General features: G+C 26.7%; 1 protein-coding gene across 6 annotated transcripts; it reads left to right on the top strand.

The window, feature by feature from the left end:
* Positions 1 to 1469: 1469 nt before the first annotated feature.
* Positions 1470 to 16759, top strand: LOC105153295 (hypothetical protein). Of its 6 annotated transcripts, none has more exons than XM_087403974.1 (6): positions 1471 to 3151; positions 3998 to 4093; positions 12894 to 13218; positions 14775 to 15008; positions 15200 to 15441; positions 16461 to 16759. In XM_087403974.1, exons 2-6 carry the CDS (start codon positions 4057 to 4059, stop codon positions 16685 to 16687), a joined length of 1065 nt encoding a protein of 354 aa, XP_087260100.1. In that variant the 5' UTR covers positions 1471 to 3151; positions 3998 to 4056; the 3' UTR covers positions 16688 to 16759. The 6 variants fall into 6 exon arrangements, with proteins under 6 accessions (XP_087260101.1, XP_087260100.1, XP_087260099.1 ...); XM_087403973.1 differs by having other exon boundaries at positions 1471 to 3175; XM_087403971.1 differs by having other exon boundaries at positions 1471 to 3865.
* Positions 16760 to 18700: the final 1941 nt, after the last annotated feature.

Genomic DNA, 18700 nt, shown 5'->3' with positions numbered 1-18700 from the left:
CAATTATTACGTCAATTATTACATTAATTAAATTTATGTTTCCACTTTTAAAACTTATGTCACTTACATATTTTTAAAGCTTTAAAATAAATTTTGTAGAAATAATAGTAGTTATCGCAAACTGTGATTTTTAAAACAAGCTTTAAAAGAATATTAATAACGTTGTCATTTTTAATTATTTTTAAATAAAATTTAAATGACAAAAAGAGTAAAATACACTCTTTACAATAAAATAAATCCGATTTCTTTATCTCTTTCCGTTTTTCTGCGAAAAGTTTATAAAGTTAGGCTTTATTTTAATTCTGTATAGGCCGAATTATAAAAAAAAATTTATAAAAACTTCAAACGATTATAAAAAAATTTATGTAACATGAACTCAACAAATGTCAACAAATATAAATTAACATTGAATTTAGTAAATAATTTGCTGAATAATTTGCAGCAAAATCATTTACTTTGATATCTCAGGTTAAAGTTGATAACCGAGAATAATATTGATTATTAAGAAATAGAATAATATTGATTACTAAGAAAATATTATATGACAAGATGCATAGTCTCTTTGTGTTAAAAAATTAATAAAATATCGATATATTAGTACGTGACTTGAAAATTACGCGGACTCATAGAGAGAGAGAGAGAGAGAGAGAGAGAGAGAGAGAGAGAGAGAGAGAGAGAGAGAGAGATAGTTAACGCGACTAGGTACGTATACTCTCTTAAGAAATATTAGAATAAGGAAAACTACATTAGGCTGTATTAAAATAGTGATAGCGATATATTATAATTATCATTATGGAAAACAATACAGATTATATAATAGGCTGACATAGTTTAAAATAGCAAATGTTATATTTTTGTCATATTTATGTTATAATATGATAATATCGTTTAAAATAATTTTTCGTAGACTCTTTTACAAAATCAAAAGGTATGAAATAAATAAATGTTTACCTATTAAAGATATACGGATAATGCATGATAGCGGATAATAATTGTAGTTTACGCAGATTTACTGAAAGAAAAGATTAGCTGAATATAGCATAGCATTTTTAATAGACTGCATCAGTCAATTTTTGATTGCGTTAGCTAATCAAAATCGTATATTGACATTGCGGATAGGCTGACGCAACTAAAAATTGGCTGCTGCAGCCAATTAAAAATACTATGCTATATTTTATTATTTAAATTGCAGCAATCAATCTTTCCTTCAGTCTATTTATGCTTTTATTTTACTTCTTTTTCAGTATCACTGTCATCAACGCGTAGATATTTTTCTCTGCTGATTCTAAAAATGTTATGCGGAGATGTTTCAGGGGCAAATATACTACTCGGTGGTTTGCCATTGTCTTCCGAGAGAAACTGTGACCGTAGAAAAATTTTCGATTCTGCCAAAGATCAAACTCGAGACTTCTAGCAGACCAATGCATATAGCAGACCTACACCACGTTCGCGTTCATTCTGTTTTATTATTATATTAGGTGTATGACTTTGCTTATACCTTTTTCGTATAGATGGCTTTAGCGGTAAGTGGTGATCGAAATAAATAGATCATAGACGTCACACAATAAACTTGGGCATCTGTCAACATAATCCCATAGAAACATTAGTCGATTTGTGTCTGCATCATAAAGTTATTCTCGATTGAAAATGTCAGTTTACGAGCCAAATTCTTGTCATTTGCGGGAGGTTTTAATTTTCTGCTTCAATATGAAAAAATCTGCGGCTGAAGCTCATCGAATGCTTTCAAATATTTATGATGAAGCCGCTATTAGTGAAAGAACGTGTCGTAAGTGGTTTCAATACTTCAAGAACGGTGATTTTCACGTCGAAGACCAGCATAGCGGTGGAAGAGAGAAGATTTTCGAAGATGCAGAATTGAAGGCATTACTTGATCAAGACTCTTGTCAAAATCAAAAAGAATTGGATCATTAGGAGTGACTCAATCAGCCATTTCAAAACGTCTCAAAGCCATGAGAATGATTCAGAAGCAAGGAAATTGGGTGCCGTACGAGTTGAAGCCGAGAGATGTTGAATGGCGTTTGTTTGCTTGTGAACAGCTGCTTGAAAGGCAAAGATGGAAGGGCTTTCTGCATCGCATTGTGACTGGGGACGAAAAAAGGGTTCATTACGATAATCCCAAGCGCAGAAAATCATAGGGAGTTCCCGGCCATGCTTCCACGTCGACGGCCAAACCGAATATTCACGGCTCCAAGATCATGCTCTTTTTGGTGGGAGCCAGCTCGGCGTAGTATATTATGAGCTGTTAAAACCGACTGAAACAATCACAGGCGATCAGTATCGAATGCAATTGATGCGTTTAAGCCGAACATTGAAAGACAAACGGCCGCAATACAACGAGAGACACGATAAAGTGATTTTGCATGCTCGACACCATGTTGCGAAAGTGGTCAAGACATACTTGGAAACGTTGAAATAGGAAGTCCTATCCCACCCGCCGTATTCTCCATGTTGTCCTCTGACTATCATTTGTTTCGATCAAACGACACCTGGCTGACCGATTTTATGAAAAAGTAAAAAATTGAATCGATTCGTGGATCGCCTCAAAAGATAACCAGTTTTTTCGACGCGGGATTCGTATGCTGCCCGAAAAATGGGACAAAGTAGTGGCCAGCGATGGACAATTTGAATCATAAATGTATAATCAGTTTTTTACAATAAAGCCTCGAATTTCGGAAAAAAACGGTATAAGCAAAGTCATACGCCTTATAGCTACTGCGAAGCACGATATTATTATGTCTAATCTATTTTTATCGTTCATTAGAATAAACGAGGACAGAATGATGCAATAAAATTATGTTTTAAATACAATCTGTTACTGTAATAGACAATCTTGCGATAGATTATTTTGAACTTCGTGCTGCGTAAAAAGATTCCACAGAAGATTTCGAGAATAACGAAGTAAAGCGGAATTTTCCCTTTCCAGTCTATGCCAAACGAGGCGTGCAATTGACTCTCACCAGCTAGACGCATCGTACATTCTCATGAAGCAAAGTTAGTTTTGTCGACCATCTGCCACTGATCAATTTGAAACAGTGACGCGGGCTTTTCCGGTGACAAATAGTACAATTTGCGCGAGCGTCGTTAGTGCAGTGGACGCAAGTGCAATCGTCTTTTCTTCGAGGAATTGAAAGTGACGAAAATGTCATGGAATTAAGTACAATTTGCGAGTGCATCCGGGCGACTGTCACATTGAGGAACGAAAGATCAGGAAGATCTTTCGTTCCTCAATGTGAAAGCGACGTGATATCACGCGTCGCTCTTACTTTAAGCATTCGAAAATAGATTTGGACACGCATTATGTAACGCAAAATAAATAATGTTGTCTTTGCACGTCGCGCTATAACGAGTGTGTTAAAAGAAATGATTAGAAAGACACTGTTGCAGTGTGTTTCTAATCATTTCTAAATAATCTTTTCTATTTTACTTTTCCTCATGCAACACGTCACGGAATTTTTACCTGTAACTTTCAAGACTTTGATAAATTGAACTTATGTTACAAATGACTTTTATCATGTAATTTAAAATATATAAATTGCGATAGTTAAAAATATAATTTTTGAAATTAAAGATATTAGAGCGATGATTGATTAGAGAGTTAAAAAGAGAAAGAGACGAGAAGAAGGAAATAAAAAAAGAAAAAAAGATAATTAACGAAAGGAAAATCTAATATTCTCTTTTTGGAATAATGGGGAATACATTCCGTTGCAAGGCTATGACTTGCTCAAATAGAAAAGTATTGCTAATGTTCTGATTTGGAAAGGAAAAAGTAAGATGTGAAAATTGTGGAAGGGATTCCTTTCTCCAGAAGATGTGCGAACAAGTTCCTGCAACAAACCAGAATATAGTCAGTACGGTTGAAACTTTCGCAGTACACACATCTTACACGCAGAACCACGCTATAAAAATCATCTTGACTAGTTTTGTTCGTCAGTGCTGTTTGCTTATTTCTTTCGAATCAAATTGCTTGCCTTTATAGGTGGACAATCGTTATTTATATATAACACAGTGCTCTAATGTGGACATAAAATAATCAAAATGATTAACGATTTTTCGAATGATATTGCCCTGACAGGTCAGTTATTTTGCACGAATGGAATGTAGTTTTTTTTCACTTAATTGCAATATAAACTAGTTAATTAGATCTGTTAATTTAAATTAACAGATCTTTTATTAACAGATTTTTTAGTGTTCTAATTTAGATATTATTATATGTATAAATGAATTTAGTTTTAAATGAATCTTTTTCTATTGTGCAGTGTATCTTAATATTATAAATCTTTTCATTAATAAGTTCACTAGTAGACCTAAAATTAATGATTTTTTTTACTAAAAAAAAATTGGTAAAAGCGAATAATTTCATATTCTACATGGAAGTTTATTTATAAGAGCTTATTTCAATCATTGATGATAAATTCTAAGTCAAAATTTCAAAATTCAAAATATATATGGATCCAGTATAACGGTATAACAAAAAACATATATTATAGTTGTGACATTTTTTTTCGGATATAAATCAGTAAATTATATAAATTAACTAAATTTAAAGAAAAAAGTTGCAACGATTTCAAAAATAAAAAATTTTTAATCAAATAGTATTGACATTAAACATACAAGTTTCTAAAATTGAATAAAAATACTGTTTATTAAATTTATATTTCATGATTCAGATAATAATTTTATTATATTAAAATTTGTAAAATAAACGATAAAATAAGAATATACATTTGACCGTATTTATAAATTTAATAAATACAAACATTTATTAATTTGCATTTTTTTGTATTAAAAGTTTTTTAAATATTTTATTATTTTGCAAAAAATTATTTTTTTAGCATTGCTTATTAAAATATTAATAAAAACAATAAAATTTTATATCTTAAATAAATTTTATTGTTTTTATTAATGTTTTTAATAAACAATGCTAAAAAAGTAATTTTTTAAATAATATTTTTATTAATTTTTTTATTTAATTTCATCTTAGTACAATAATAAAATTACAGAAATAATAAAATAATAAAAATAAGAAAAATAATAAAAAAGTTGAATCATTTCTTTTTAAGTAACTATGCTAACGAGTTACTTTTAAAAGAAATAGAATACTTTTCTTATTTTATTTATTCTTAATTTCAATTTCACTTATAATTATTAAAACAATTAAAATAAATATATAAATATAAAATATAAATAAGAGTTCAGATAAGGCTAATGAAAATCATAGTAGCTGTTGTAAGAACGGATAAGAGACTATCCTCCGCTCTTATAAGCATATGACTCTCATTAGCCTTATCTGAACTATTATTTATATTTTATTGCTTATAATTATTATTTAAAAAAATAACTTTTCATACAAATTTGTACTTAAAGTATAATACTAAAAATAATATTATGTCTTTTCAACACTATAAGAAACTCTGAAATGATAAATATTTAATTTATATACATATAAGGCAGACATTAGAAAACTGCAAAAAATGCAAAACATATATAAATATATATAATAAAATTAAAATATAATTAAATTAAAGACCTATTTTTATATGTATACATATAAAAATATTTTTAAATATTTTACATATAAAATATTTTTATTTGTATACATATAAAAATAGTAAAATATGCAGTGTGTAATGTATTGTGCATACTATATATTGTACATAACTCAAATAACATACTTCAAGGATACGCTCAGTGAACCATACGAGAATTTCGCAATGCTTAGAAATCATATTTACAGTATCTGTAGGGCTCTCATATATTCAGGTATACATCAGGTAACATTTCTATTTCGAAATATGTTAAGTAATGGCATGCGACAACAATTATGACCTTTATATTAAAGTTTCTTATCCTATAATAATTTTATCTTATAATAATTAAATTCTCAAAATGTTAATGAAATTTTAAAAGCTATTTTTTTATTTGCACGGTGTTAATAATTTGTACTATTAACTAGCAAAGAAATAATAAGAAGGATATGGTATAATTTTTTACGATTTGTGATTAGAAGTTAATTAAATAACAATCGGAAGATTTCAAAAAATACACACTTTTAATATAATTATTTATAGAATTTTCCAAATATGATAATTTTGTTGAATCAGAGATAAGAATTTATGTAAAGTATCATCTCACAAAAAAGATAAGATATAAACGATTATCAATATTAAAAATTTTTATTTTAGATTGCATATGTGAGAAACACAATCAATACTAGAAATTTAAAATGCCTATTATGGTCGAAGCTAAATCTTCATTGCTTTAAATAATTTAATCTTGAATTAATAATATACACTATGTACTTACATATATACCATAATAAAAAGACTATATGATATATATTTAAGTACATATATAGTGTATATTAATAATTCAAGATTGAATTATTTAAAGCAATGAAGATCTAGCTTCGACCGTATAATAGACATTTTAAATTTCTAATAAGCGATAATATTGTTTACAAGTCTGAATTCTCTTTTACAATTAATATAAACTAAGTAATAATAATAGTAACAAAACATATGCGCAAATACAGAAATTATAAGTAAATATTATATAAAAAGATTATGGATACAATTATTGTAAATAATAATGTCAATCGTAAAAATATAATAATAAAGTATGTGCAGATACAAAACATTACATAAATAATGTAAAAAATAATAATATTAAATTTAATTTACGTAAGTTATATAATTTAATTTATTAAGTTATATAAAAGAAATCATATAATAATAATAAAAATATGCTGATAATAAAGCAGAGATAGTGAAAAAAAGAGTTTAAATTTCTTTTTTCATTACTATTCAGTATTAATAAAAAAAGAAATGATAAATCTAAGGAAAATGTAAAGAGAATGTTGTGACCTCGACTTACATTGGCTACTATTTCTTGCTGCAATATCTATCGTAGAATCACATTAATGTAAGAACTAATCGGTTATTGAGTAAACAACTTTTCATCATCAAATTTTCATTTCTTTAAACTTCATAATGACGTTTATTAATTTGTCTAATTAATTTATAAAAACCTAATTAATTTATAATACCTTTTAAATAAAATTTATTATTTGAGATTAGGAGAAATTATTTGAAAGTTACAGAATACCTTTTAATGAATATTATTGTTATTGTATATGTATAAAACTCTCTTATTGTATATTTAATTTCATGTATAAAAGAAATTAAAATAATTGAAATTATATCAAGTAAAAATACTATATAAATTTTGCGTTGCAATCTTTTCATAAAATAAGATATGCAAATTTAATAAATATTTTAAATAACGTTTTAAAAGATTTTTATTTAACTAATGTATTAAGAAGTAAAGAAAATTCTGTCTTAGACCGCTTCCTAAATAAAACTAATAAGTCACGATAACATTAAAATAATAACATCAAAATAAATTAGAAATGATTGAAATGTAACTTTTAATAATTATTTTAAAGTCATTTTCACCATAAATGATTGAAATGTAACTTTTAATAATTATTTTAAATTAAAAGTAATAAAAAAGGCTCTGTACTTATAAACAAAAGATAATATAAAAGAAGGGCAAAGAGTCGATAACGTATAAAAGAATTATAATTTAAATAAGCAAAAATAATACAAAACAATTAAAATAAAATAAAACAAACGTTTCAATTCCAATCGAGTCATTTTCAATGCAATCTTACAATAATATAAATATCGTTCTAAATTAAAAATTCGTACATAATCTTACAATATTCTTACAATTCCTTAATATAAAATTTCTTCTTTCTGTGTAATACGCTGCGAGTCATTTTTATCAAAAATTAACAAAGTCATAAGAAAATTCTGGAAAAGTAACCGTAAACAAAAAGAATTAATATTAATCACATAAAAATTAATAATATGATAATGTACCTTAGTAAATCTATTAAGAGTCCAATAATACACAACGAGAAAAAAATGTAAAATGTGGTCCATTTCGTGGTACAATAAAATAGTCTTTTTAATTTAATAGGTTATTATAAGCATTTATAAGCAGAGTTTTGTAACCTAATTAAATGTAGCGTTAATATTAGAACTCGCATCAGATTCTTGAAATCTTGTATTAATCACAATATAGTTCCGCCACATCTTAAAAGATATACTAATATTAGAAGTTTAAATTTGTTTAATAGTCATTCTTACAGACGACTTCATTTCAGAATTCAGTTTAACAATGTGAAAGCAATTTTGCAATTGGAGTTGAAGGATTCTTACAGGCATTTGCATTTTATTAGAATGAGCATCGTTGATTTTTCCTTTAAAATCCATTATGTTTTATCGGTCTCCATGGTTTGTGAGTTTTTCAAATACTTAGATAATATTAATAGTTTTTACTTTTATCAACATATAAGGAAAATTGACAAGAAGATTTTATGGTTGAAGAAAAAAGATTTTAAAGATAAAAAAACAAATATTAAGTCAATTTCTTACTGTTGTGCTTCGAATAATGAACTGCTTAATAAAATTACATCTAACAAGGTCATTAATGACATTCCTGTACAAAGTATAGAAAAAATTCATATTTCGGCTGAACTGTTTGGAGATGCGGCTCCTCTAGACGTTTTAAATAATAAATGGTTTCTTAATTTGAGCAATGTTGACATGCCTTTAGAAGTCCAATGTCTGCTTCAGTTGGGGGAAGGCTTTGGTCTTCCTATTAATAAACAGAATATTGATAGAACATTGATAGAGTTTATTAAGAATGTTGAGAATAATATTATTGGCCGTCGGAATAACATAATTAATTTTGTTAGAAATAATAGTGTTTCAATTATGGATAAGTTTCGGAATGATTTTCCTAGGATCAGCTCGAATGACAAGTTATTATTCGATTGGTTTAAGACAACGAAATTATTTAAAAGATCATCCTGAAATATTAATTTCCAAAGCTGATAAGGGTAATGTCACCATTGCTCAAAATAAATTAGATTACATATCCAAGATGGAATTGATACTTTCGGATAAAAATACATATGAGTTAATAACTAAAGATCCTATAAAAAAACTTACGGGTGATTTACGTAACTTGCTTAGTAGGTGGAAAGGAAAAGGATTAATAGATGACTTGACGTATCGGAGGTTGCATACGACTGATCATTCCTAGAGCTTATGGTTTGACGAAGATACATAAACAAAACTATCATCTGAGAATTATTATTTCATCTTTAAATAGCCCATTATATAATCTGTCATTATATAATCTGTCATTGTTTTTGCATAACATTATTACAGATTTTATACCAGAGACTCCTAGTTTCACAAAAAACAGCTGTGACTTGATTAATAAACTTAAGAATGTTAAACTGGAATCAGATTCTGTTTTGGTTTCTTTGGATGTGGTATCTCTATTTACTAATATGCTTATATGTATATAGATTTGGCATCTGATAATGTGGTTGTAAGGTGGGATGCTATATTCAAGAAGACTAAAATTTCTTTGGACGAATTTTTGATAGCCTTTCGAATGGTTCTGAATTCGACGGTTTTTATTTTTAATAAAAAAATATACAAGCAGATATTTGGGACCCCCATGGGTTCACCTTTGTCACCTGTTGTTGCAAATATTGTTATGCAGGATTTTGAAAAAATGGCTATTGGAATGCTGCCTTGTCGACTGCTATTTTACTATCGATACGAGGGCAAGGTGAAAAGTAACCGACCTCAACATGAAAACATGAACTATGTACAAAGTTTTTAGTTAAGTACCAAGTGTTATATATCAAATTACTCGCATTGAAAATATCTATAATTTCTCCTTTGACCACTTTGCTAAACAATTCACAGCTAAAAAGTTATAGCCAAAAAACCATAAGAAGAAAAAAAGCAAAAAACGAAAATTTAAGAAAAAAAGTACGACTTGTTGTTGAAGATGCCGCCATCGAAGTCAAACTTTTCGATATATATTCAAGTGTTACATATCATATTGCTCACATTAAAGGCGGCTACAATTTCTGCCTTGACCATTTTTCTCTACAGGTTAGTATAGGCTCGGTAGGCTTATAAGTTGCTGCGGCAGATTTGAAAAAAAAGCGCTAATATATTTTTTACTCTTAACTTTTTAGCTATGAATTGTTCAGAAAAGTGGTTTAAGTATAAATTGTAGATATTTTTAATACGAGTAATTTGATATATAACACTTGGTACTTAACTAAAAACTTTGTACATAGTTCATGTTTTCATGTTGAGGCCGGTTACTTTTTACCTTGCCCTCGTACGTTGATGATATCTTAGCCGCTCTGTCTGAGAGTGTTTGTGATATTTTGAATATTAATTCGTTACACACTATATTACAGTTCACCATGGAGATTGGCCTTGATGGAAAAATAAGTTTTTTAGATACGATGTTGATTATTGAAGAACGGAATCTCATCTTTGATATATACCGTAAAGCAACTTTTTCTGACAGATTTCTTAATTTCCATTCATACCACCAACTCCATAAATTATACCTCTTTTATGACTTTGTCATTCTGATATCAATATAAGTTCAAAATCTCCATCAGTGATTTCCAACCATCGTATTGAGGAGAATTATAACTTTAAATGGGATAAAGTGGAAATATTAGATGTAGAGCCTTCATACAATAAAAGATTGATATCTGAAATGGTCCATATTAAAAAACAGAAGCATGGGATTAATAGACAAAATGACACGGACTCGTTGCCGAATTTGTATTCTGACATTATACATTCTCTTTCTCCTTTCTAACATCTTCTTTCCTTTTCCCCCTATTTTTCCGTTTTCCGTTCTCGATAATGTTTTTCTGCTTGACATTTCATTTTTTGACATCGTGTAAGTCAGATGCTCGTTACCTTTGCGAATTTGCTTACAATAACTTATTAAATTAAAAAGACTATTTTATTGTACCACGAAATGGACCACATTTTACATTTTTTTCTCGTTGTGTATTATTGGACTCTTAACAGATTTACTAAGGTACATTATCATATTATTAATTTTTATGTGATTAATATTAATTCTTTTTGTTTACGGTTACTTTTCCAGAATTTTCTTATGACTTTGTTAATTTTTGATAAAAATGACTCGCAGCGTATTACACAGAAAGAAGAAATTTTATATTAAGGAATTGTAAGAATATTGTAAGATTATGTACGAATTTTTAATTTAGAACGATATTTATATTATTGTAAGATTGCATTGAAAATGACTCGATTGGAGTTGAAACGTTTGTTTTATTTTATTTTAATTGTTTTGTATTATTTTTGCTTATTTAAATTATAATTCTTTTATGCGTTATCGGCTCTTTGCCCTTTTTTTATACTACCTTTTAATTATTTTAAAGTCATTTTGACATCATTATTTGAAGTTATAATGATTTGTGTTCTACTGAAGTTAAATCCTATAATGTTTCGAATGTTTATAATAAGAAAAAAGCACTTGAACGCCGTATCTATTTTTAAAAAAATATTTTTTTAAATACCAGTGGAGAGGAATTCTTGCGCAATTATCTGCAGACACAATTCTACTACTTTTTATGAAAACGAAATCGCCAAATTGTCTATCCACTGGCAAAAAATATATTAATGTAGCAGGGTACTATGTAGAAAAATAATTTGTTTTCTTTATATTTTTATTCTTGTCCAATAAATAATAAAAAAAAATTCTCGTTTATATTTGATCCATTCTTGTATATGAAATATTTTGAAAACAAATATTGATCATCTCGAGGATATTGTGACCAAATAAAGTCGATCATAATTGAAAATAATATACAGCGAAATGATCATTGCAACGATACGATATCCTTCATTTCATTCATCTCACGTATTCTCATATGTACGTAATGTGCATCAATAATATTTTGTTTATTTGATTGAATACACTGTGCGATCTCAGTGTTTTATAGAACTCGAAAATTTTTGTAACTTATTTATTTAAATTATCCTTATACTTTACATATACATATAAATGACAATGTTATTAATATTAAATATTTTTTAATTATTATTAGGTGTTGGAATTAATTCGTAGCGTTTTTTAATGAAAGAATGTTATTTATTTCACATGAGCATTAAAAAATACATTAATGAAAGTACTTCCCATCACTTGTAAAACGCTACGAATTAATTCCAACACCTAATAGTATAAATTACATTATTATGATTATGAACTCTTTAATTATTTTTGTCACATCAATAGGTCAATTCGCTCATATTATTTTCAATTATTATGTGGATGTCTTATCAATATAAATTACAGTCAATATAAATTAGGATTTATATTATGTGAAATTGTTAAAACTCACGAAATTTTCCAAATTCCATTCACGTTCACACGCACAGATGTTAACGTTGAATTGGGCATTTATACATGCGAAACATGTACAATCAGTTCTTACGATCGCTCGCACGACAGCATTACATATGTCTTCTTGTTTTGTGAAACATAATTTTGGAAATTCCCATTGTGATGCACAATGGGTGATTAAGCAAAGATTCCTTTTAGAACATCACTTTAATCGAAACAATATGGAGTTGATGATAAAAAGAAAAATTAAGAAAATTAGAAATTCGAAGCAAAATATGATTTTAATCTTCAAAAAGAATACTTTAAAGATATTCTTTTTAAATAATTCATCAAGATATCCTTTTCAAACATTTAAGAAAAAGTAAATATTCTAAATGAATAAACAATATTAATCTAAATAATTTCTATTTACAAAAAGAACGTATTAAAATAAAAAAATAAAAATATTAAGGATATGACATATAAAGTAAATAATTTGAGCTTATCAGATAAAGATATTATATTATTATTATTACATTTTATTGTATAAATAAATAAAATTTTATTGTATAAATAAAATTCTGAAAAGCAATTTTTCTAAATTGAATTTTCAGATAAAGTGGAGAAACGACTGCGAATTATTCTCAATGAAGGTTCTAAAAATATAATGGACTTCAACAATATGAAACCAGAAATACCGTCTTTTTATGACGAGAAGAAATTTCGATTGGGTCAGCAAGCCTTTCATAATAATATATTCTCTATGATGATTGCAAAACTTTGCGGCCTTGTATCCCTTTTAGCAATTTCAACTATATTGGATGTAGTTATGTTTACCAAAAAAAGTGGCACTCCTTGTTTGGCGTATCGCAGATATGCAGAGACGGTGCTTCATACATGTGTATGGCATAAAAAGGATCCCAACGGCAAACCAAATGAGTAAGATTCAAATAAAAGAAAACAAAAGTATTATTATATTTAAAAAAATATTGCGAAAGAAACAGTATCTAAAATCTTAAAAATGAAAGTAGCATTAAAAAATATTTCATACATATCTATATTAATATATACTATATTTAATAAATAAATATATATATTTAATATATGTATATCTTTATAATTATCAATATCAATGTACATGGTAATACACAATTACAGTTAAATATCCGAAATTTGATAAAAATTAGGACTAAAATTACACGGTAAATTTATAAAAATATATACATTTACTATTAAAGGATTATTTTGTTAAATAAAAAGTTTATTATAAAAAATAAATACTAAATGTTATAATCAAAAAGCTACACATACGTAGTGTGTAGCTACGTATGTCAAACATGGAGGTGAAGTTGGCAGCAATATTATGTCAAATAAAGGCAATTATTCAAAATTATTATTTAATATTTAACTATTAATATTTAATATTAATATTAAATTATAATATTTAATTATTAATATTTATGATTTTTCAATAGAGAAATTTCTAAAAGCAAAAAAGAGTAATAAACAACACGGTAATTAGTACGAAATAAAACAATATAAAATAATTTTTAACTTCCTTATATCATTACAAGACAATCGGACGTTTCGACTTCTTTTATATCATCTTTAGCGATATCAGTGATATTTTTTAATTTACATGTGCTTAGTATCCAAAATGTTTCGATATATGTTTCGCATTATGTAAGACTTTTTCTAATTAGCATGATTGAGGAGTGTAAAACTAATTTGAAAATTAAATTTTGCTTGATATTTTACACTTCTCAATTATGGTAATATACCTTAACTCATTACATACCAAAAAAATTCTGTGGATACTGAACACATGTAAATTAAAAAATGTCACTGATATCACTGAAGATGATATAAAGGAAGTCGAAACGATTATCTTGTAATGATATAAGGAAGCTAAAAATTATTTTATATTGTTTTATTTCGTACTAATTACCGTGCTGTTTATTACTCTTTTTTGCTTTTATAAATTTCTCTGTTGAAAAATCATAAATATTAATAATTAAATATTATAATTTAATATTAATATTAAATATTAATAGTTAAATATTAAATATTAATTTTGAAGTGCCTTTATTTGACATAATATTGCTATAGACTTCAATATTTAGAATATTTAGCATAAGAAAAGATATGAACAAATTTACGCAATTTTATATTTATAGTACATGATCATTGTCAGCATCTGAATAAACAAATTGATAAACATTGTAAATAATTGTGTTAAATAATTCTCAACATTAATTAATAAATATAATAATATTGGGTCATTTAAAAAGTATCCGCGGTTTTTTTCATTCAAAAATTGAACAAAAACCGCAGATACTTTTTAAATGACCTAATATATATAAAATAATATATATAATACATTAATTACATATAACTATTTTTAAAAACTTTTGTTATGCGTTAGAACATAATAATACAAAAAATTTAATTTTTATTTCCACAGTGTACATTTGCTACATAAATAATAATTGTAGATTTTTAGAATCCCTAAAAATTGTTCGTCGAAAACACTGTGTTGCATTCAAAAGAAGCACCGAGGCCGGAGTTCATAAGCCAACGCAATTGGACATGGCACTCGCCCAGTTTGGATTTGTCGGATACATTATTGTATGCGAGAAATATGTAGGAATAAATACCACTCCTGAAGAAATGGAAGGTGTAGTGCATCTCTGGAGGGTTATTGGCAGTATGCTTGGAATAGACGACAAGTTTGTACCCACATTTATTTTCTGTTGCAGTAGTATTTATTATTATTTGTTTGATTTGTTCTTTGAGCCTAATTTTATTTCAGTTCTGTTAAAATGTTTTAGTGAAATAGTTTATCAAAGACATGATATTTAAATTCTTAATCAAATATGCATTCAAATCCATTTATATAATTTAAGAAAACTTGTTTTAGATTTAATATCTGCGCGGGTACTGTTGAAGAAACTCGTGCTCTTTGCCAAAGAATACTGGAAGAAGTTTTCGTTCCTTGCTTAGCAAATAGAAATAAGAACGAGCATTTCGATCAGATGGGTAATGTACTGCTGCAGAGTCTCTGGCCTATCAACTTTGGTATTGAGCCACTAGCGTACACTGCCTTCACACTTCATATGGTTTCTTCGACCGCACGTAATAATAATCATTTCATCGAAATTGGTAATTTAATAAGAATAAATTTATATATATATATGTGAAACTGATAAAAATTAAGAATTACAATATGTGACTAGCGAAAACACAATTTTTTAACGTAATTAAAATACTTTTTTAACATATTTAGATAGATTCTTTTTGGTCGATATAATTCAAGTAAACTGTATTAATTTTGAACATAAGAAACTATATATATATATATATATATATATATATATACGTATGTACATATCATTTACATACGATAAATAATACATACATAGATAAGAAGATAATAATATAGACCTTGTAGGCATAATAGCGTTATTTACAATGACCCTAATATGTCAATACACAAGTCTTGTTATAATGACATTTGTTACAACATATTTCTATTTTCTATTTTCTATTTTCGAGCATTTCGAAACATTTGGAAAGTACCGCGTTAAAGTAAGCATTTAATTATATCTGCTTCTTGATTTCTTTAAACTTGAGCGTATTGTTATATGAATATCATATACATATATATTTGAGTGTTTTGTTCATTATTTAACATTTTATTTGACATATTTCGAGTTATGCAGAGTTAAATGTACAAAAAACATAATATTTTACTAATGCGGCTCCTTAAGCGTGTTGATATTGATAATACGGTCTCTTATTCGAGATTTTCATATCAAAGTTTTTAGGTGTACAAAAAATCCATTATTTTTTATGATTAATATTATTTAATATTCAGCATATTCATTGTCAAAACATAATTTAGTCATGAAAATAATCATTATTATTTTGACTACTTTTCTCCACTTTTTAGGCAAGTTATAGATTCCAGCTCAATAGAAAGATTGATCTTTCTTGCGATAAATTTATCAAATCATTTTCTTATTTCTTCGATACTTCTAAATTTTTTTGTCAGACAAAGCATGTTATGTCGTATAAATGTTGCTTGCCCGTTAAAGCGAGATTAAAGTTAATCTACATTAATAGAGAAACAGGTTGAACAAATTTAAATCATTTATATATATATAATAATATATTTTCAGATACTTCATTTATGCCGTTTTACAGCTGGTACTTGCTGAATACATATCACTTTGTGTTGAAATACTTATTGCGACCTGATGCTTGGTGGTCTCCATTCTTTCGTGCGATTTTTAATACTTTAATGCGTTTATCAATTAATAATATACAAAATTTTTCTATTTTTGCTTTCTGGAAATTCGGGAAAGAGTATACAAAAGTCAATATATTTAATTATCATTTTGATTGATAATTTAATCGAAGAACACAAAATACCAGATTAAGATGTATTGTATTTTAATAAAAGAAAAATCTAAAAGTAGTTATGGGTGCATAATTAATTCATCATTACATGTGTCAATCCAAACAACACAAGGTCTAAAATTGTGACGTCTTTAAGTTATTTAGACACAAAAAAATGTCTTATGACTTATGACGCGATGTCAGATTCTTTTTGTTGTCTGGAAAATATTAATTTACGGCGAAGTAATAAATGATTTTACAAAGAAAGAGATTTTTACAAAAGAAAATGAAATAATATGCGTATAGTCATGTTAGGTAAAAATTATTGATTTTGAAAAAATAAACAATATTCCAATTTCGCAATTTTATAAAATACACATAGATGTGGCGTTTATCAACATGTATAATAAAATATATATTGCAATAAAACTAGTTTAATTACAGTAATTATAATAATTATAGTCACTATAATATTATTATAGTAATTATTATAGTAATTAGATACTATTTGGGAGCTTTTAATCTATAATTTGAAAATGAAAGAAATATTCAAAGTACAATAATATTTAATTGTTAATTAATATTGTTAAAATGATTTCCAGATAATATAAATATATGCTTATAAAGTATATTTTTATATTTTTATATTACTTGCGTTTTCTTACGCTATAAATCATATTGTTTTTAGATTAAAAAATTCGCTTGAGCTTCCAAATTTGTAATATAAAACTTGAATGGAATATATATCTATTCTATTAACTGCATACATATAATATATTTTAGCTTTTCACATTTTGCACATTTTAATAATATCTCACATGGCACATTCGAATAAAGATTAGAACACGCATTATATAATACAAACTAAATAATATTGTATACGTCACGTTTGCCTTCTAGACATATTTTGGCATTATTTATAATGATATTAATATGCCAATACACAATATTAGTCTTATTATTAGGTGTTGGAATTAATTCGTAGCGTTTTACAAGTGATGGGAAGTACTTTCATTAATGTATTTTTTAATGCTCATGTGAAATAAATAACATTCTTTCATTAAAAAACGCTACGAATTAATTCCAACACCTAATATTATATGTGGCATTTATTATAACGCATTTTTATTCTTAAGCATTTGGAAAAGCATTTCTAAGATTTCTAAGATTTCTAAGAAAGCATTTAATTATATAAACATATTTTTTGATTTTTCTTAAATTTGATTATTACACGAATATATATTATATATTTTATATTATATATATATATATATACACACACACACACACACACACACACACACACACACACACACACACACACACACACACACACGCATATATATATATATATATATATAATATACATACATGTATATTTGAATATAAACAGCCGATACTTGACATAAGTCTCCTAAAGTGACAGTAGTGACATCCCTTATTTCTCAGAAACTAATTATTGCACTTTATTAATACTATAATAATAAAATCATATCTGTTTAACTAATTAAAGAAGTACAAACTCATAATTCGTGTGGCTTGTTTCTATAAATTAGCTAACAACGAATTCTACGAATATAAAAATAAAATTGTTACAATTTTTTTTGCAAATTGCGTGATTTAAATAATAATGACTATATTATTGATAATATTACGTCATTTTAAATGCTTATAGTTTCCTAAATCAGTTTTATTTATATTATTTTTTCTCTTAGACTTTTCATAATACAATTTTAAATTTAAAATTGAAGTGCAATATAAACCGCCACACCTGTCTGTAAAATAGACCATAAGCTAACTTAATCTTTATAATGTTGCTTTATAGTGTCAAATAACTCTATTGCAGCTAAAGGCAATTGTGCATATATGAAAAACTATCGCATTATGTATTTGTATTTCATCTAGCAGAACGGTATAAAATAAATATGCATATAATACAATACAAATATTTTATAATGAAGAGAATGAAAAGATTTTGGAAAATCTTATATATATTCATTTGTACTTTATACAGATAATT

Source organism: Acromyrmex echinatior, chromosome 3 (assembly GCF_024713525.1).
Source record: "Acromyrmex echinatior isolate Ae372 chromosome 3, ASM2471352v2, whole genome shotgun sequence".
NCBI classification, from domain to species: Eukaryota; Metazoa; Arthropoda; class Insecta; order Hymenoptera; family Formicidae; genus Acromyrmex; species Acromyrmex echinatior.
This window is presented reverse-complemented; position numbering and strand designations above follow the sequence as displayed.

Excerpts from the sequence above, each read along its gene's own strand:
- LOC105153295 (XM_087403974.1), top strand. The coding sequence starts at position 4,057 with ATGATTAACGATTTTTCGAATGATATTGCCCTGACAG. Across the intron at positions 13,219-14,774 it reads CCCAACGGCAAACCAAATGA|ATTTTTAGAATCCCTAAAAA; the intron begins GTAAGATTCAAA and ends TAATAATTGTAG. Across the intron at positions 15,442-16,460 it reads TAATCATTTCATCGAAATTG|ATACTTCATTTATGCCGTTT; the intron begins GTAATTTAATAA and ends ATATATTTTCAG.